General features: G+C 49.8%; 1 protein-coding gene across 1 annotated transcript; it reads right to left on the reverse strand.

The window, feature by feature from the left end:
• Positions 1 to 4,950: 4,950 nt before the first annotated feature.
• FKBP6 (FKBP prolyl isomerase family member 6 (inactive)) lies at positions 4,951 to 20,989 on the reverse strand. The gene is made up of 8 exons (XM_062630464.1): positions 20,728 to 20,989; positions 19,227 to 19,316; positions 18,578 to 18,780; positions 17,335 to 17,454; positions 16,047 to 16,241; positions 15,647 to 15,756; positions 14,156 to 14,243; positions 4,951 to 5,374 (listed from the first exon to the last, which is right to left on the reverse strand). Exons 1-7 carry the CDS (start codon positions 20,987 to 20,989, stop codon positions 14,168 to 14,170), a joined length of 1,056 nt encoding a protein of 351 aa, XP_062486448.1. The 3' UTR covers positions 4,951 to 5,374; positions 14,156 to 14,167.
• Between the last annotated feature and the right edge of the window lie 191 nt (positions 20,990 to 21,180).

The raw sequence follows: 21,180 nt of genomic DNA on the forward strand, positions 1-21,180 counted from the left end.
GTAAGGACAAGTTAACAAGGTCCCTGTTGATTTGGAGCAGCATCTCCTGTGGCTCCAACTCCCACAGAGAGCAGATGTAACAGGAGCCTGGGGGGGGAGCCGAGGGCCGAGCTTCCGGCTCCATCAGCATTTCTGTAGCTTCTCTCTGACCTGGGCAAGCCATAGAGCAGGGAGCTGCTCGCATCTGCACTGGGGACAGCCACCACCCTGGAGGGAGACCAGCAGGCATGTTGAGGGGCTGGGAATGCTCAGCCTTGAACAAACTGGACTTCTCCCAAGAGCACCTTCAACCACAGGGAGCTCCTTTGGCCATGGTCCCTGCTCCAGACGGGGAAGGGGATGCTTGTGTCTGCACTCAGAGCTGGGAACCCTGACAAACAGACATGCGTTTGCTAAAACAACTGCTAATTGTTCCCAGTTAGGGTCAGCATGGAATACTCATCAGTGAATGGCACCAGCCCTAATGTCTTTCACAGCCTGGTGAGGAATGGTGGCAACGGAACAGGGGGAAGACATACTGCTGCTGGCGCCTGCCCTGCCGGCTCGCTGCTGCCTCACAGCCCTGCACAGCTGCAGCCACACTAAACAGCCTGAGGGAGACTGGATGGAGCAGCCCTGAGGAGAAGCACTTGGGGCTGTTGGTCCATGGGAAGCTCCCCATGACCTGGCTTCAGTGAGTGCTTGAGCCCAGAACCCCCCCGTGTGCTGGGCTGCACCCCCAGAGTGTGAGCAGCAGCTCAGGGAGGGGATCCTGCCCCTCTGCTGTGCTCTGGGGAGCCCCCCTGCAGCCCTGATCCAGCTCTGGGGCAACAGCACAGGACGGATGTGGAGCTGTTGGAGCGAGGCCAGAGGAGGCCATGGAGATGCTGCGAGGGCTGGAGCAGCTCTGCTCTGGAGCCAGGCTGAGAGTGCTGGGCTGGGTCAGCCTGGAGAAGAGAAGGCTCCTGAAGGGGAGACCTGAGAGCAGCTCCAGTGCCTAAAGGGGCTGCAGGAAAGCTGGAGAGGGGCCTGGGACAAGGGATGGAGGGACAGGCCAAGGGGAATGGCTTTAACCTGCCAGAGGGGAGACTGAGATGAGCTCTTAGGCAGAAGCTCTTCCCTGTGAGGGTGCTGAGGCGCTGGCACAGGGTGCCCAGAGAAGCTGTGGCTGCCCCATCCCTGGCAGTGCTCAAGGCCAGGTTGGACACAGGGGCTTGGAGCAAGCTGCTCCAGTGGAAGGTGTCCCTGCCCGTGGCAGGGGTTGGGACTTGATGAGCTTTAAGGTCCCTCCTAACGCAAACCAGTCTGGGATTCCATGATTCTGTGACTCTCACCTTTTCATTTCCACAGCTGCCTCTGAATGTCAGCGGAGCGGAAACCCCTCGGTGCTGCCAGCCAGGCCAAACCCAACTGGGCACCGAATGCACTGGCTCCATCGTGCTCTGCTCCATGCCCCTCGTTTGTCTTGGCACAGGCCAGCGAATGAAGTCGGTTTAATTGGCAGTTGTGTTTGTGGCCAGGGTGTTATGAAAAGGTTTTCTGTCTCGCTCTGTAAGTTACCCTGAATATGTTTTCACTCTTAATATAATATTCACTTCATTATTAGCTGAAAGAGGCTCTTTTCAGAGGGTTTTTTTTTTTCCCTTCTCCCAAAAATACATTGAACAGCCCGTTCATGCAGCGCCGTGCTGAGGGCCGGGATTGTCTGCCCGAGGGGAAGTGAGAAACCCAAAGGTAAACAGCATTTACACAGAAATTCCTTTCTTCCCCAGCGTGCCGGCAGCACGGGCTGTGCCCTCCTGTGCTTGGGGCAATATTTGACCCCCCTGGAGTTGGGTCACTAAGGGGGTTTCCACTCCCTTGGCAGGGGAAAGACCCCCCAGGGGCCATTAGCACCCAGGGCTGCTGTTCCCAGACACAAACACATCCAGTGTGCAGTGGCAAAGGTGTTTCCAGCATCTGCAGGGTTTTGAAAGCTTTTTCTCTGTTGGGTGGGTTTTGGGTCATGGGGTGCAGCCAAACCCCCATGTCATCATCTCACTGTGCTACTGCTGCTCTGGGCTTTGCAAAATCCATCAGGTTTTGTCTCCAGCTTTGGGAAGAACCCTGCAAGCTACCAGAGCAGGAGCAGAAAGCTGTTCGTGGGGCTGGTACCATAGACAGGACACCCAGGCTGGCTCTGCTTCCCTCTTGCCTAAGCTCCTCAAAGGATATCTGCAGCCCAGGCAAGCTCTTTTTGGGTTGTTTGACACACGTGGCTGGTTTTCATAGAACCCCAGACTGGTTTCAGTTGGAAGGGACCTTAAAGCTCATCCAGTTCCAACCCCCTGTCACAGGCACCTTCCACTGGAGCAGCTTGCTCCAAGCCCCTGTGTCCAACCTGGCCTTGAACACTGCCAGGGATGGGGCAGCCACAGCTTCTCTGGGCACCCTGTGCCAGCGCCTCAGCACCCTCATAGGGAAGAGCTTCTGCCTAAGAGCTCATCTTAGGTGAGGCACTGGGAAAGCATCCTGTGAGATCAGATGATATTTTAATTGAGCAAACACTGGGCTCAGCACAGGAGCTACAAGCTAAGAGTCGATAAACCCAGACTGGAAATACAAGACCACTTCTGAGCTGTAACCAACCTTTGGAACAGTTTCTCCAAGGAACGTGATGAAGATGTTTGTCAAGCCTTTTAATTGGGGGGGGGGGGGGGGGGGGGGAAGAGGCATTTTAGGCAAAAATAAAATTCCAGCAGCAAACTTCTCAAAGGCCAGTGCTTTTTGATAAACCAATCAGCAAACAGGGTTCTCCATACAGATGTTTGGCTGTTTTGCTCAAGGACTCGCATTTCTGGTTTAACGTCAAGATCCAAACTCATCTTTGATTTTGCCCAGAGCCTGGAAGTTTGTGTTTCTTCCTTTAGCAAAACAAACAAAACCATTACAGAAGTCATTTTTTAGCCATTATTGGGTAAAAAGAGATGGAAAGAAGTGCTCCAGCACTGTCTAGTTAACCAAGCCTCTCACACTACACTAAACTGGCCATCGACCTGGAGCCAGACTCCAGGTCAAACACAATTTACCGGCCCAGGCTGGGTGGCAGCTCGGGAAGGGGAGTCACTGTTCCTGCCGTGTGCAGTGCCGGCAGCAGGAGCAGACTTCCAGAGGCTTCCCAAGCTCCTCGCTGTGCCCCCACGATCCCGCCCCCCGACATGGGTGTCTACATTTCAGTTAGCAGGTGCGACTCCTTCCACGCAGAGTTTTGTCCCTGCAGGGTGGGAGCAGAAGGTTCTGCCTTCACAAGGTCATCGATGGCCATGGATGTGCCAAGTTTCCATGTGCAGGTCCAGCTGCCCATGCTCGCTCAACCCAAGCACCCGACGGCTGTCAGAGGAATGCCAGCACGGCCCACGTCAGAACAGAGAAAGCTGCATGAAAGGCTCAGCTGTCTCCTGCTGGAAAACTCAGCCATTCCCATGTCTTCAGACCCATCTTATCCCAACAGTTGGGAAGCACAGTGTTCTCTGCTGCTTGCAGGGAAGAGGCATCAGCTTCCGGTCAAAGGAAGTTAGTTATCAGAACAACTTGTACAGAAAAAGATCAATACCCAGCTATAAAGCCCATCAGAATCCCCGCACCACTCGCCTTCGGCAGGGCATTACGAGGGAGGCATTGCCACCTAGTGTCCACCCAGGAAAAAGGACTCGGCCACACATCCACCTCCCCGTGCCCCCGGCCCAACGGGACTCATGTGGGACAGCACGAACCCCCTTCTGAAAAGAGCAAGGCTGAGCAGATGGGACAAGGCTGCCTGTGACAGGAGCACAGCTGGGAAGCCCTGGAGCTACGGCTGTGGAAGCCCAAGCCCCAGAAGGCAGTCATCACACAAGCAGGAGCCCAGGCTTCTGCTCTTCCTGTCTTGCTGACAACCTTCCACGCAGCACGCGCTTCTCAGGTGCACATTATTGCTCCAGGCCATTCATCAGACAAAGCATCTCAGTGTGTGGTTAAGAGAAGTGGTATCATGTAACTTCTTTTGTTCCTTCCTGAGCATCGGGAAGGCTGCTGGAGCCTCGGGGGGGGGTGGGGTGGCATCAGATCTGGGAAATCCCAATCCCTGGATTGTTCTTAGGGGATAGTTGAGAAAACCCAAACCCTGCACTCCCTTTAGAGCTTTCTTCAGACCAGCAGCACAGCAGGATTTTACCTCCTCTCCAAGACCAAGCCATCCTTTCTCCAAAAGCACAGAGTACCAGAACAAGCCAGACAAGCAGCAAGGCTCAGAAGCGTGCCTGCAAGGTGCTACAGCCCAACACTCTCCTCACTTCCCCTTCTCACTTCAAACATCCTACTGAGAGGGCATTTTTTATTAAGACACCATCAATGGGGTGGTAAGGAAGCCAAAAGCCATAAAGGCATCAGCAGAACAAGGACACTTCAGACATTTCTCTCCTGGCAAAGGGCTGCCTCGGATCATACTGTGATAGCAGGCCACTCCCTGCCCAGCAAGTCAACAAGGCAGTCAATGATATTTGGAAGACATGCTCCATCCTAGATGAACACAGCAGGATAGACACCATGAAAACATCATTTCATATTTCTAGGTTCCTCCTCCATGGCTTCTTGCTGGCTTCGTGGCTACCTGCCACTGTCTCAGAAGCATCCGATTTTGATTTATTGAATCTCAGCCTCACCATGAAGGTGTATGTTCACAGAGACACAGGGGAGCACACAGCAGATTTTGCTCCACAAGGAAACAGACATGAAGTTAGAGGAGTTAGCAATATTTGTACGGGATAAAGCTGGTATTCTTAGGCAAGGTGAAATTTAGTATCAACATTCACAGAACATTCAGCCAAAACAAAGAGCATAACATGTTGTTGCTCAAGAAGAGCAACAAATCAGATGCTATTCCAAATTCCAACTCGTTACACTTAGAGACAGACATTAATCATTCTTGTACAATGAACTGGCACAAATCCTGTGTTAGCTCTCAGGTTGGTTTATTTTCTCAGAACAATAATAAAGTTTTTAAAGAACAACCTGTACAAACAATGCAAAACTTCATGGCACCATACCCCATTTACAGATTCCCAAAAAGCAGCCCAGAATCTGTAAGAGGCAGGATGTCAGAGAAGAGTTTTCTTCCAAGAGCATGGAGGGGAGAAGCAAGGGAATGCCTTCCCCCCTCTGACAGCAGGACTTATTTCTTCTGGAAAGAGCCTCAGAACGTGGCAAACAACATCAATTTCAGGAAAATCAGGTTGTGTACAAACATGGAACCTCCCCTCCACACTCCCAAAACAAGACAGTGCTCTTGCCCTTTGTCCAAAACACAGACGAGATGCCAAGATGCCTGTGTGCCCAGAGGTGGGTCTCCCTCCAGTCCAAGAGGCAAGCTGGCATGGTCCTAGGAAAACAAACATCACAGTGTCCCTCAGGCATCACCTATACATTTTCCACTTTAAATGGTCAGTTGATTGTTACTAGCACATGTCCACAGCAGCCCTGAAAGAAACACCCAGATTTCTGTGGATTAGCATGAGTGGAACAGGCACAATGAAATCCCCATGCAATTCATACAACTTCTTCACATCGGACTTGGAGGAAATGGAGTCTTCAGTGACAAGAACTCAAAACTCAGAGAAACCCTGAGGACATGCATCAGACCACCTTCCTTCCTGTCCAGGGTTATCTATACTGCCCAGCACTTGTACTTTTCTGACCCTGTTCTGGGAAACCCAGTGGCTGGATACTTACACTTTGCTGTTGGGAGATTGATGAATCTCCAAGGAGACACAGGCTTTCTCCTCATCTGAGATTCCTACTGCTTCTCACCATATTTACTTGCTCCCCTCTTCCCTCCTTCCTGTTTGTAAGACAGGACCAGCAGGAGGCCTGGTCACACCACTGTGACATTGGCAATGGATCACAAAGCACTTGCAGCACTTTGTTCTTCATTAGCTCCCCCTGCCCCATCACTATCACTCGAGGTTGGGTCCATACCAGACTTGGAGCCCTGGCACACACTGAGAAGGTGACAGATTCTGCACCCAGAGAAGCCTCTTTACCTCTCTAGAGTCGCAAGAGCTTCAGTAGAAGAAAACCAGTGTCCAGGCACAGAGTATAAGCCAAAGCTGTTTCTAAGCTGTGATTTCCTCTCCACACTCTTAATTTCAAAGGGGAAATCTTCTTGGGTCACTGATCAGGACTTGGATCACCTGCCTCACCTTCTACATGGTTACACGGACCTTGCTGCCAAAAGCTCGCTGGCTCCTGCAGTGCCTCTCCCAGCCATACTCTGCTCTGTCCCTCTGCTGCAGACAGACCAGCACCTCCCTCAAAACCTGCTGCAGTTTGTTTGTTTTCAAGTGCTGGTCCAACACTGCAAGATCTGCAGTGGAGCTGTGGTGCTGGCACGCACAATGTGGAGTTCTCTCTTGTTCGCAGAGCCATTAAGCACCTGGGATAAAACACACTAGCACACGTTTTCAGGCTGCTTTTTGATGGGGCTGTTAACAAAGTTCACGTTGCTGCTGCAGCTGGCACCTCTGAGATCCTCCCAGAGGAGTGCTGACACAGAGGGTATTTTCCTGATGTGTCAGAGTGCAGACAGGACTGAGGCACTGCAGAACAGTCAGCCCCATCACCCACAAATGCAGATGGAGAAAAAAAGAGAAATTAGAAAAATCCTGGGAAGCCTTTCCACAAAACAACCCCTCATCTGTCTCCTACAGAAGTTCTGAGGATCAAAGAAGGTGTGTTTAAAAGGTGCTCTATCTTCTCTCAAGAATACCAGGTTCCAAAGCAACCCTGGATACCCTTTCAGCAGCCACAGCCACTGCAGCTTGCTCAGCTGGTTCAGCTGCAGTGAGCTCTGCAAATCCAAGTTAAATTACTAGTAGCAAAATGGGGAAGCTTGCTCCTTAGAGCATATTGGTTTACAGACTGCTAATCAGAGGGCAAGAAAAGCAGTAACTGTGAAGAAAAATGATACTTTGCAGAGTAAAGAATGAGAAGATGAAGCATCACATGATGCTCAAAATCCACACCTCATTCATTATATATCCTTGAAAGGCACCACAGGATCACAGGATAATTAGGGCTACAAAGAACATCAGTTGCTCCCTAGTTCAACCTCCTGCTCAGAGCAGGACTAGCTATAAAGTGAACCAGATTACTCATCTTCCTCTGCTGACCCTGAAGCAGCCAGGTTTTGGCCAGTCGGTATGCTCAGAGCCACCAAAAACCCGTGACTCAAATGCCACCAAGCCAGAAAACTCTGAGTCAGGACAATGGGCCTCTCTCAAGGGCTGGCCCCCATTTAAAGTTTGGGATAATAAAAGTACAAAGCAGTCAAGCACCTTTCAGGATTGCCAGAAACATATGAGTAAAGACTTCTAGCCAAGCACAAAGTGGGATTCATGGTGACAAGTCAGTGCAGTGGCTGGCCAGGTTCCCCTGGACTCAGGAAATCCCATGTCACAGCCTCATTTCACAGGCTGCCCTGTATAGCTAAGCCTGCCGCTTAACAAAGGTCACTGTAACACCAGATACTTGTAATCAGCTTCAGGCTGGTAGTGCCATCTATTATCTCCTTCGACCCAGAGAAGGAGGGAAGGAAGTTCCTAAAGAAGGAAAACTACTGAGGACACTTCAACTGATTTCTTCTCTTTGAAACTGCAAGTGATTTACCCTCTGCTATTTGTTAGTCTGATATTATCCCCACACAGTGTTTCCTTTCATGTATCCCTGACAGGCATACTGAAAAAATCATCACTTGATTTCACCAGCTGTTCATTGTGGTTTGGGGTGTCTAGCTGGGCATAAAACCTACCGCTACTGAGGCTTCTTGTGCACCATAAAAACAAAGGATCAAACTGTGAGTCTTCTGGTTCCATGGCTGCTATTTGAAGTAATAGTCTTCACATCGAGCTAATTAAAAATATTCAAACTGAAACCCTAAAGCCATTTCAAGGACTGTTTGATCAGCTCATCTTTTTCATTTCCACCTAATGGCTACACAATCAAAAGAGAAGTGGAAGGGAAACCCATGGCTCTGAAGACGCAGAGCGCTGGATCACATTCAAAGTGATTGCTGCTCCTGCACGTAGAACAGCATGCTCCAACCAGGACTCTGCTCCAGGATTTGTTTCCTTCGCTTAACAGCAGGTTGGCAGCAACTCAGCCACAAAAACCAGCGAGACACATGCTTGCTTTGAAGTTCAGACAGAAGTCTGTTGGTACCAGTTATTTTAATTCATCCTTCACAAAGACAAGGCAGCAGATCATCAATTTACAGTAAGCAACATGCCAGGTCACAGGTCACCTATAATCAGTCACCTTTACTCTGCATTAAAGCCATAATTAACAGTTTAATTAAGGCTTTAAGATTTGTTTAAGCTGCTTTCTTGCATAAAGAACTGTTGGTGCCTCTTCCCCAGCTCCCCCTCTCCTGCCTCCATCTCCAGCAGGGCTGTGGAGAAGTGTCGCATAGGCACCAAACTAACACAGCAGATACAATTCTTGTCAAAGCACAATGAAACTGGAAAGTACAAAGTGTGCACCTGAAGCTCAGCTCCTGCCAGTTCAGTCCTCGCTACACCCAGGCTTTGAAGCAGCAGCTCCCAACAGCACTGCACTAAGATAACCCTCAGTGAGAAGAGCTTCCCCTTGAGAGAAGCAATCAGGTTATCAGCTTCAGGAGGGCAGCCTGGAAGGCTGGTCCAGCTTTTACACCTCAGAGAAGGGCCTTTAAAGGACATTCAGAGAAATGCAGCCTCCATCTGTCTGCAGTGGAAGACAGAATGCTTTTTTTCAACCCTTCTGTCCCAATCTAAACAGGATTCTCACTGATCATGGAGTAAAAAAGGAAGGGAAGTTTTGACATGGCAGTCAGAAGGACACAGTACATCTTCCACCACAGCTCCACATGAAGCACTGGGAAAACAGATGTTACATGTATGCATTTGGAGTGTGGATCAGCAGAGGAGCTAAAACCTTCTTGAATGGCAATTGCCAGAGAAGTGCTCTTCACGCAAACCTTGCCAAGTCCAAAAGGATCTGCCACTCTGGAATGACAGCCTGGAGAAAAGCCACTGCTACTGGGGGGAACAACCTCCTTCTGAAACACACCACGTAGCAGTAATTGACAGGCTGCAGCTCTTGGGGATGGCAAGAAGAAAGCCTAGCTACAGCAAGGGTACTATCAGCTAACTGATAAGATGTGCTGGGCAATCCAAGTGGGCATGAGGAGAAGAAACAGCTATTTACAACACCAAGCTATCATGGCTTTATCTGGACAATTCCTAGACGGAACATGCTGCATTGCCATCCCAAGGAGCCTTTCTCTGAGCACACGTCTTCAGAAAGTTTCCTAATTAGGGTGCCACTTATCTGCTGTCCTCAGAAACAACTCTGCAGTCAGCTCTACCCTCTCTAATGTGTTGCCTGGGAATGTCCAGCTGTTACTGCTTCAAGTGGGCTCGCTTTTATGGCCAAGATGGCTGTGAAGCTTGTTTGCATGGCACAGCAGCACAAGCAGACACTCGGAGACTCCCCATGTCTGAAGGCATAAGCAGACTCCAATTACCCCATCACAGGCGTCCGCAACGTCCAGACTCACAGAGGAAGGTGCAAGGAACAGATGTGCTGCTCCTCTTTTATCACCAAGCCATATGAACCTCCATGGCCATCTGAAGAGCTGCAATCACATGCTTTTTTCCTCAGGAATTTTTTTATTTGCCTATCAATTTGTCATGATCCTCAGCTCTGCAAAGGATCCGCAGTGAGGTTCAAGCACTGCTGTAAGCTAGATAGACAGCTCTGTGGCAGGATAAATTCTCCAGAGATCTTTAATAATTCCTGACTCCAAAAGATCCTGAATGCTGATGACATGTGCTACCATCCTGAACCTGAGGTGACAGAAGGGCCTGTCAAGCTTGCTCAGACCTGTGATAGGCCAAGGATACCTCAAGCAAAAAGGAAAACCAGAAAGCAGAGCTCTTTCTCAAGCATGTCTAAAAAGAAGCCCCTTAAAACAGCACCCAGACAAAGCAACACAAAAACTTGCCCAGAGAGCAAGAGGTCTCACAAGAGGGATAATTATGGGATGGTGAAAGAAGGGATGAACTCTTCAACACACACTTCTGACTCACAAAGGACTTCATCCAGCAAGTCTGGGCTCAAACTTATCCTTACAGCAGCCCCCAGTTCTTCAAGAACTCAGATAACTTTCATGTCAATAACGCTCAGCATTCTGTCAAATCAACAGGTCCCCACTAAAGTAGGGTGGGTAGTGGGAGAGGCACATGATGGTCACCTCTACCCTTACTGGAAATAACTTCAGTTCTGCAAACCAGCTCACAGAAGTGCCAAGACATTCCCTGCATTTTCAGCAAAAAGCCTTTCTGAAAGCAATGCTCCCAAGATCTGAAGCCCTCAGCAGTGCCTCCTGATGCTAGCAGCCACACTGTCTGTTTGCAGTCACTGGTGCCACTGTGTCAGACACAGCCATCAATGCCCTGGTGCTGTTCAAGTGATGTGGCCCCCGGTCCCTTCAGCTGCTCTGGGTCACTGCTGATGGAAAGAACACCCCATTACAGGGCTGCACAGGATGGACAGTGTTTGGCAGCCCACAGGCAGAGGATTATTCTCCAAAACCACCACTTCACTGATGCCCTGGAGGACAGCCACAGTAGGGCACCAAGGTATCACACGGGTCTCCCTCCTTTCCATTTCATATTATCTTTTCACTTCAAAGCCCAGTCTGGGCCTCCCAGCCTGGACATGGCCACCACTAGTGCATTCAAACCAGGGGACATGGCCAGTATACCTGCCCAGGAAGCAGCCAGGGCACAGTATCCCTAAGAGAGGAGCTGCAGCCTTTTCTCCACTGACAGTTTCTAGAAGAGACCAGAGCCCACTAATCCTCCAGGGAGGCATTACAAGTACTACTGCAGAACAACTCTGAAAAAAAGAAAGATGCTAGGAGAGGAGAGAGCTGGAGGGAAAGCAGAAAACCCAACAACCTAATTAAAGCTTTTCTCCTTCCTCTGCTTAGCAAGGAGAATGTTTAATTAAGTCATCCTTCAAGCCGCCCTGCTTTCTCCAGCAATGCTCAGCATAAAGCAGGTATTTAACAGTTTCCTGTGCAGCACAGGACATCTCAGGGGTACAATAATCTACATATTCTAAAGGAGAAGTCAAATTGCTGGATCTCTGTTGTTCAGCTTCAGGCAGTGGGTAGGGACAGTGTCAGCAGGAGGCAAATTTGAGATCTGCTCAGTAATAAGAGCAGGAGGGGAAGAAGCAAGCTGCTGTTTACCCAGTCTGGAGCCTTCCCAAGGCAGGAGGTTTGTATGTGCTATACACATACTCCTCATTTTATTTGCAACTCTTTCAGTTTATTAGGTCAGTTTAACTGGCAATTGCTGCTGATTTTAAGCCCAATTACAGTCACTTTTATCTGGTGACACAGCCCCAGTACTGCAGCCAATTCTCACCAGTGAATGGCTTCAGAACTGCTAGACCCTGCTATTCGTAGCAATCTCAGGTTTGACCTCAGAATCATAGTTTCCTGCCATAATTTCAGAAATTTGTTTTCATTGGAACACTTTCCTGGGTGCTCTCAGCTACTGAGACCACTTCTCCTGTGGAGACACGTTAGAGGCAAGCTGGCAACTTCAGCCCACCTATAATAAAAAAAAAGCTCAGATACTCATCTTTCTGGGATGAAACCATCACCAAGGACCCTCTCCTAGAATCCAGACATTTCTAGGGAACTTGACCCCACTCCTCACAATTAATATCTCTTATCATGAAGGACTGCAGCAATACAATAAGAAATTCATGGGTTTTGATGCTGGGTCTTTCAAACAAGAAAGAAAAAGCTCCAATAAGCCAGCAGTTCTCAGCCTATCCATCCTGCAATTCAGGGGACGCTGAGGAAGACTTACAGCTATGGACATCCCAGGCAACCTGGCTTAACACTTCTGCACCACACAAAGCATGCAGAGGCAGGCAAACAACCCAAACCCAGAGGGGCAAGCATGAGAGCCAGGCCACTGTGTTTGCTAGGAACTGCAGCAGGATGGCTTTAAGGAAGTGTTCATGCTTCTATTTCTCCCTATGAGGATTTCCAAATTCTTCAAGGAAGCATCACAAGCGGCCTTGAATTTCACCACAGAAAAGGTTGATTCTGATCTGAAACTCCATTTAAAAAGGAAAAAAGTGTGTTCTGAGCAAGATACTTTGAGAGCAGCCTGGAGGAAAAGGACTGTGGATGCTGGTTGATGAGAAGCTCCCCATGACTTGGCAGCATGTGCTTGCAAGAGGGCTGGTGCAGCTCTGCCTTGGAGCCAGGCTGAGAGAGCTGGCCTGGGTCAGCCTGGACAAGAGAAGGCTCCTTAAGGGGAGACCTTAGAGCAGCTTCAGTGCCTGAAGGGGCTCCAGGAAACCTGGAGAGGGGCTTTGGACAAGGACAGGCCAAGGGGAATGGCTTTAACCTGCCAGAAGGGAGACTGAGATGAGCTCTTATGCACAAGTTCTTCCCTGTGAGGGTGCTGAGGCGCTGGCACAGGATGTCCAGAGAAGCTGTGGCTGCCCCATCCCTGTTCAAGGCCAGGTTGGAAACTGGCTGATGAGCAGTTCAGCCCACTCCTTGGAACCTCCAGCAGAGGTTTCTCTTTTTCCCTTCCCCTTTGCACTTTTTGGGCTCCACTAACTGAAGATGTCAGTTTATTTAGAACAGCAGTTCTGTGCCATTACACCACTGTGTGAAAACCAGCACCTCTTGTGAGCTGCTTTTTGGGAAACAAGAGGCCACACAACCTTTCCAGTGGAGGACCTGTCTGGTGACTCAGCATATCACCGCATTCATTTGGAGTTCCCACCACAAGGCAAGGCACAGATGGACACAAGAAGCTTCCCAGGCCAGGCACCGCTATGTGGTTCCATCAGCCATGAGCCCCAAGTCCTGCAGGTTCCAAACTACAAGTCTCTGAAATTCAGCATGTGCAGAATCTGAACCAGCTTCTCAAGCCCAAAGCCACAACCTTTCTGCACATACCTGCAAGTCCGCTTCTTAGCCTTAAATCTCCTTTCACAGCTAGTTGTCTAGGATAGATAGCTGCTAAAAGATGCAGCCTGTCTCATCCTGAACCCAGGGCAGAAACATCTGTGCTCTGAGGCACCTCAGCAACATGCCCAGCTCAGATTCAGGCACAGGGGCTGCAAGAGGTGAAGACTAGAGCAGGGAGGTGCATCCAGCCAAAAGAGAGTTATGTCACTTTAGGAAGCAACTGCTCAAGCAAAGCTTTTCTCACATACTACCTTAGCTTCCTCACAGCACAGACAAAAGAGGCAACCTTAAAATACCAGACCTGCACCCTGCACTCTCACTGCTACTCCTAGAAAAGCTGCCAATACCCATGTTCCATGCACAGAAGTACTGCCTGTTCTGCATAAGACAGGAGCCGCGAACTCCAATGGCCCCAAGCTGCTGATGCTTTCTGACAGAAGGCTGCTGTCATTTTGCACAACAGTTTCCCTAGGGTTTACCCGGAGGCAAGAGACCAGTGAAGATTTCCACTCCCCCTTACATCCCCCGGAAGGTTTTGACAAAAAAAGAATGATCAAAGAGCCTTTGTGCATTTATAAACCCATCAATATTGCTCAAAGATGTAAGGCTCTAAAGAGTCCAAAACAACTATTTGAAATTTTTTGTACTAACAGGTTTTTTGATATTAGAAAATAAAAATAAAATATTTAGATTTTTATGAACAGAGACATTCCAGCAGCTCCAGCCAGGAGTGCTGGAGGGGAGGAGGAAATCCAATTCTTACATTTGACAGGAACAATCTCTTCTGTTCCTTTTAATTAGCATAGAAACAAGACTAAACAGCTATTTCTCCCCTTGGCTCTGACAAGGCATAGCTGCGATGAGCAGCACAGGAAACAACAAAATCAAACTTATTCAAGTATTGCCAGTCTCAGGTTCCTGTCCCACACACATGAGCTTGTCTGTCAGGAAAGTTTCCCCAAGCTAACAATACAGCAGCAGTTCACTCCACCATCCTGCACCTTTCCCTCCACACACCCCCACTGCCTTCGCTCCAAAGGTTTCCCCACCTGACAACAGTTCAGAGACAGAGGTTTTGCGGGACCTCAGCCTTTTTTACAACTTGATTACCTTTATTCCTGCTCAGGCAGAAGTGTTGAAAGAAGCAAACATTCGGCAGCACATTTCTTTCTCCTTGTTCATGTAGTCCCTGTAGCAGCTGCAAAGCAGAGCACAGCATGACAGCACGGGCTAGGGACCACCTGCCCACCCACCAGTGCCACAACCAGAAAACATCTTAGTGTTTCTATATAAATAAATTAGCCTAATGCAGGAGAGTGCTGGTAGCAAAGTCACAGATCCTTCAAGCCCCTGCTTTCTGCCGTGTCAGGGAAGGACAGCAGGAAACATTGCGCCTCATTCCCAGACCTTGGGTCTTTGCTTCACTGGTGACTATGCTTTCTATACCATTTCTGCAAGCATGTGATGCTGCAGAGGAACTCCCACCCACGTCCTGTGGTCTAGTTTCCTGTCTCCTCATTTGTGCCACTCCTTATGCAAGCACATATCGGGAGACATAGCCCAAGTGCCCTACTTGAGAGTATCCACCATTGACACTGAATCTGGGCAGAGGATGGGTAGGAGACAGCAGGGATTTGTGTCTGGCCTAAGTGGAAATAGCAGGGATTTGCTTCCTCCTCCACTCTCACTTCCCTGACAGTGTCACATTAGCATGGCAAAAGCTTCCCAGACAGCTCCATTTTAACTGCTGCTTCTCCAAGCACAGCATCCTCTGCACCCTATGCTCTCACCTTACTAGCAACAAGGTCTCACTGGTGAGGAATCCCTGAGCTAGACGGCGACTCAGTTTGGGCACCGTCCCAGGGATTGATGGCTGCCCACACGGCCAGCTTTCCAGCATCTGCTCCAGTCAAAAGCAAAGGGGTTTTTGCAACACACCAGAAACAGCACAAGTGTGACATTGGCTAATCCTCTCTCTACCCTCACCATCAGCACCTCACTGTCTAGAACCTCAAAAGAGCTTCACTCAGTGAAATTCCAGCACAGCAGGTCTCTTCAGTTAAGTCTCAGACAGATGTTTCCACATCTGTACACACAGAGTAGGTCAGGGATGCCCACCTGGACTGTGCATGGCCTGCTCACATACTTACCACTGCAGGAAATCCAAAAGCCCTTTATTTGGAGGCACAGATTGATGCCAGAGATCAGAACAACACAATTTCGTTCTGGATTTGATGCAATGCAAGCCTTCCAACAGAACTACAAATCCATCTCCCTAGTTTTAACAGAGCTGCAAATCCATCCAAATCCCTGGCCTCTCTACTCCCTAGGAGCATAACACATACCCTGCAGAGACACTGTACAGGATGAGGGAGTGCTCTCAGCTTCTCACTTATCACCTGCAACCACTTTGTGTCCGACATGTTTGAATCAGCTGTCTCCACACTGAGAGGAGCCTTCTGTACTTCCCCAGGTCACTTACTGACCAATAGTTTTGTGTTTTGTTTGGGTTTTTTTTTAAACATATTGAATATTTTTGAGCAGGTGTTCCAGCCTATCTAAGCACTCTCCCTTCTACAGCAAGGACAGGAGCTCTCTCACCTTGCCAGCTTCTTCAGCTCCTTGTTAATATCATGGTTGAAAGGCTGTATGCGCTGAGCTCTGGCCAGGAAGTCTCGGGCTTTTTCGTATTCTGTCATACAGAGACAAGCCTGTCATTGAAAGAAGACAGATGTGCCACACCATAAATAGAGACTCACCACTATTCCTCAGGACTCAACACATGTGCAAACATTTCTGAGCCAGCTCCAGGTAGTTCAGGAACTACTCCCTGAAAGAGATCTGTGTGACAGATGTGCAAACCTCCCCTGCTGCTGTGGCAGCTTAGAAAGCCTGGCCCAGAATGTAGTGGCTCTCCTCAGTCCATTCAAGGTTCTCTCCACACTCAGTCAGGCCAGGATATTCCTTGATGTGGCTACCAAAGGAATTTATTTTTGCTCACCTGGCCACACCTGAACAACGCTTTGGCATTTCTTTGGTCGATTTCCAAGGCCTTTTCCCCATACACCAAAGCCTGGGTAGGACGCTCCAGTTTCAGGTAAGTGAGTGAGAGATTCAGGAGCAGCAGCAGCTTGGAAGCATTGATCTGACGCTGCTCTGCCTCACTGGAAGGGCTGAGACCAAGGATGGATAATGCCTGAGCAGACAAGGAAAAAGAACTAGTGCACAACAAATCTGCTATTGGAAATGAGAAGCCCACCTCATCAGACAGGTGCACCCATGTTTCTGTTCACCTGGATCACTTAAAAAATAGTAAGAGTCAAATCTCTGAATTCACATGGCATTATTAGCATGACTAAGCTCAGCTACAGCACTACAGGGTTAGGAACCTCTCAGGGGACCTGAAAGCAACAGAATAAAAAAATGACACCCACAGCTCAAACATTAAGGACAAAGATGGCAGAGATATCCTACAAGGAAAAAGACAATTGAAATTAGTTTTGTTACTAAAACAGCAAGAAAAATTCTGAATGGAGGGAAGGAAAACCTCACAAAACCTCACTACCTCCAAAACAAAGGCAGATGCATTCCAGTTTGGGAACAACTGACTGTTTCCCTGCCTGGAGAGGCTGGGGGGTCTCCATCCTTGAAGATGTTCAAAACCTGAATGGACACAGTTCTGGGCACCATCCAGCTGTGGCTGCCCTTACTTCGGCAGAGTGCTGGACTAGGCAGCATCCAGAGGCCCCCACCAGCCTCAACGGTGCTGCGATTCCCAACAGGAAGGCTAAAAATAAAGTTTGAGTGCACAGTGGGTCAGTGATGTCTGCTTCCAGACAAAGGGATTCTAGATTCCTTCTTAAAGCATTAATCAGAACGCTGCTGCAACACGAGGCTGAGCTGCACAATGAGGTCTCCCAGCCAAAGCTGCCCTGAAACGCTTTAACTCAGCAGTCAGCTACGCAACCACACAGGGCTCACAGCCAAGACACACCCTTCCCGGCTAGAGCCCACAGGGAGCAAGCCTGAAGGGAAAGGGCTCAGCCTGTTTCTCCCACCCCTTCTCCTTCATTTACCTCTGCTGCTCACACAAAAGCAGGTGTCTGAGATCTGTTCTTAAATAACAAACTACCCTGGAAAATAGAATGAAGCCATTTGACGACAGAATGATGCTACAATTCTATTATGTGATTTCTAAATTGTACTTTTTATGGTGAGCTAGCATTACACAATCACCACTTTCACAGCTTTTTACAATAGAAAGCACGTTTTTTTTTCTTGTGTCATACCTTTTTGTATCTGTCTTTGGCATCGTCCAAGTGCCTCTTGCGGTAGAGGTAGTTGCCAAACTGTCTCTCCGTGTCTGCCACTTTCAACACCTTTTGTAGCGGAAATGCCGCCTGCTGCTCCTGTGTAAAGAAACACCCGAGTTTCAGCTCAAACAAAAGAGCAGAGAGCTCAGGCAGGCCAGTCCTGCACGGTCCCTTTCAGTTCACAAAGCAGGAGCCAGGCCATCGCCAAGGCCCCAGCAGAGTCCAGCCAGGCCACCTCTGTGTGGCATTTCCCTTCTCCAGGCTGAAACGGGCTCCTGCTCTTGCGCTGGTGAAGGGTGACTCGGGGTGGGGGGTGGGCTGAAAGAAGCAGGAATGCATTCTTAAATCCTGCCCAACTCTCACCTGCTCAGCATAGAGCACACAGTTAAACAGTACTGCTGAAGCTGTGAAAGGCTGCATTGCTCTAATGGCTCTGCATCACCCCCAGGCTGCTGCCTCAGGCCAGCTCCAAGACCTGGCTGACATAGCATTGTGTCAAAACCAAAACATCAATAATACAGGATAAAATTCATGCCAGGTTTTCTCCTGGGTTTGCAAGTTTGAACCACTCAGACAGGCCAGTTAACCAGAGAGGGTGGGCAACTTGGGGGGGAGCTCTCCTGCAACACGTGTGGTTTGTTTGCAGGGCTCTGTGTCGAAAAAATGGCCTGTGCAGCAGCAGGAGGGGAGGAGGAGGCAGCCTCCCCCCCGCCCGGGCACCCCACAGCCACAGCCCAAAACCCTTTACACGAAAAGGGGCAATTAACAATAGCACTATAACTCACCGGGGAGGAAAGCAAACAGTGAAGGAGCACTTGGGAAGGCAGCCAAGACGCAGGGACAAAGGGCGGGAGCTGGGGGAGGCACTCGGACACTGCCATCGGCACAGGGTTTGTATAGATAGCTCCTTACTGTTCCTTCGGGGAAATCCCTGGGAGCTGGTGCCCTCTAGTGCAACCAGGAGGTTTCTTGTAAAGCTAAAAATAAATCCTAGAACCATGGAATGGAAGCCTGACTCCAGCACGCAGGAACAAACAAAGGCAGCACCCAGCTTCTCCCTCTGCACAAACAGGGGGAGGTGAGCAGGGGCAGCGTTAGCAAGCACGTGTCTGCAAGCTAAACATATGTAATGCACGTGCCTCAGAAAGTGGAAGGAGACAACAGACAACAAAGGTTTAGCCGCCAGGTTCAGGTTTCAAACCTTATTACAGCAACTCACAGCAGGCAACTCAAAGAATGCGTCAGATTCAGCCGAGTCTAGAAAGTCCAGGACCTCCACTTCAAAGATGACCGTGGCACTTGGGGGAATGAGCGGAGGACAGCCTTGCCGCCCATAGGCATAATCCGGTGTGAAGACAAACCTTGACAACTCTCCCTTCTTCATCGTCAGCAGGCCAACTTCCAAGCCCAAAAGCGTAATGTCTGTCTCAGCAAGACATGGAAGGTCATGAGAATCACAAACACAGAACCCGCCTCTGACACCAAGTGATTTCTCCAAAGCCTGGAGGAAGAAATCCTTGGTAGCTCATATCTCAGCAGCTACGATGGCCAACTGCCTCCTGTAAGGCAGCCTGTGGTGGGACCAAGCACACACTCAATACAATGTCTCCTCTTCAGTGATCGAAGAACACCAGGAGAGGAGCAGCTGCCTCAGGGCACCCCCATACCACCAAGAGTCAAGAGGGCCAGAGGGTGATCAGTTCCAGATTGACCATCACCCATGTGAAGCAGGAGGCTTTTAGACTCCATTAACAAGATTTAAAAGCTTCAAATAACCCCAAAACACTAAAGAGCATTTAACAACATGTCTTAAGGGGCTGGTCTTTACAATTCTGAGTCGCAAGACAAACTTTTTGCCTCAAACTTACCTTTCCCAAGTTTCATTAGCCCAGGAGACTTGCTGGAGCAGTTTGTGCAGAAGGGCTTATCCTGGTGTTCCAGGTATCCAGAGAACTTCACTGTGAGGCCCAAATCAACAAGTGAGGAAAAAAGCAAGAGTTTGATTTCATCTCCAGCAAAAGCAGCATCAGGAGTCAGATCTGCAACGCCACCATTTTATCCTGCTTTTCTTTTTCACTTCTACTGTAGAACAGTAGAGGTGGCACAAACCACCTTGTGTTTTATATCAAATACCTGATCACATCCAAGCAGCCAAGTTGACTGTTTCAGCACCATCAGCAGGTAAGGCAGCTGCTTTACAGTCCTGATTCCTATGCAATTAAAAGATGTGATTTTGTGTTTTAAAGAATTGGAAACTTCAGCTTTAGAAATCAAAATGCCCCAATTTTATATGCAAAAAATATGTAACAAACCCTCTTCTAACCAAAGCTGAAGGCCTGGGAAAAGAAACAAAGGCAATAAGTACAAGGCAACCCTCTGAGCCCTGCCATTCTCCTGAGTGCTGTGTGTGTAATGCCAGCTCTCACCCAGTTAGGAAGAGAACTGTAATGAGCCTGGCAGTGTTCAGGACAGGCTGGATGGAGTCTGAGCAACCTGCTCTAGAGGAAGGTGTCCCTGTCCATGGCAGGGAGGTGGAACTGGATGAGTTTTAAGGTCCCTGCCAACCCAAACCAGTCTATGAGTCTACAATTCCCTTGATACAGCACCGGCCTTTGCACTTAAGGAACTTTCAGCTTCAAAGTTCTTCTCTCTACTGTGAGCACAGGCGGGACCCGTAAACCCTGCTATTCTCAAGGTCAAGATGCCCTTTCATTTAATGTCACCCACAAGAAGTTAAACAGAGTATCTCAAGTGCTAGAATACTGCTATGGAAAGCAGGCAGTCTCTGAAAGAGAAAGACATACTGTGTAACACAAGCACTTTTAAATTCTTGTTCTGACCTCACACTAAAATCCAGAGTGCTGAGATTTGCCAGCCACAAGCACCTCCCATTAGAAGCTCATGGGATCCTTTACAAGAAGACTGTGTTCGCTCCATTTCCCCCAGCAGACACATCACACCAGCCATACAGCCCAAAGCAAGGACCTTGCACTAATGTAGATGACAGAGATGAGCATGAGACCCTGACTTCACTCTGTGCCTCTGAGGATTCCAGGTTTCCTGAGTCCTGCTAGCCGCAGATTAAATTCGACAATTGCCATTTATAAAGCAAGCTGCTCAAGAGACGGGCACTGGAGCCTACCAGCTTGTGTCCATCAAACAAGGTACAGCATTGCTGCAGAACACACCAGACCCCAAGGGGAGCCAGGCCAGGGTTTCATGCAGCACCCACCACAGGACGGTGGCTGGAGGCACACAGCAGACCACACACAGCCCCGAGAAAGAGATGCCAGAACCGGCGGCTGCTGCAGGAGGTTCCCAACCACACCTCAGCCAGCAGCACCACTGGCCCTGCAGCCCCAGCAGTACCTGCCACGGAGGCATTGGGGGGCATGGCCTGCCCAGTGCCGGGGCGCAGCTCCTGCTTGCGCACCCCTCCGTCGCCGCTCAGGTCCTGCAGGCACCGGGACCGCACCAAGCTCTGGAACGGGTACACGGGCGGGGCCCCCCCTTCTGGGGGAAGCCTCCACTGTGGCCGGGGCCGGGGCCGGGGCCGGGGCCGGGCCTCACCCGCAGGCCCGTCATGTCCCGCCAGCCGCGGGACGCGCCCGCCACCACTGCTGCCCGCCATCGCCACAGCGCCCTGCGCCTTCCCACCAATCACCGCCCGCAGCTCGCGGCGGTCTCCCACCAATCACCCCCCGCGGCGCTCTCCGACCAATCACCGCCCGCGGCTCTCGGGCTCTCCCGCCAATCGCGCTCCGAGCAGCGCACGCATCCCCAGACGCGGCTTAAGACGCCCCGCGTTCACGTGCCTCGGGC

This window comes from Pezoporus occidentalis, unplaced genomic scaffold, assembly GCF_034315485.1.
Source record: "Pezoporus occidentalis ecotype Australia unplaced genomic scaffold, CSIRO_AGI_Poc_V1 ctg351, whole genome shotgun sequence".
Taxonomy (NCBI): Eukaryota; Metazoa; Chordata; class Aves; order Psittaciformes; family Psittacidae; genus Pezoporus; species Pezoporus occidentalis.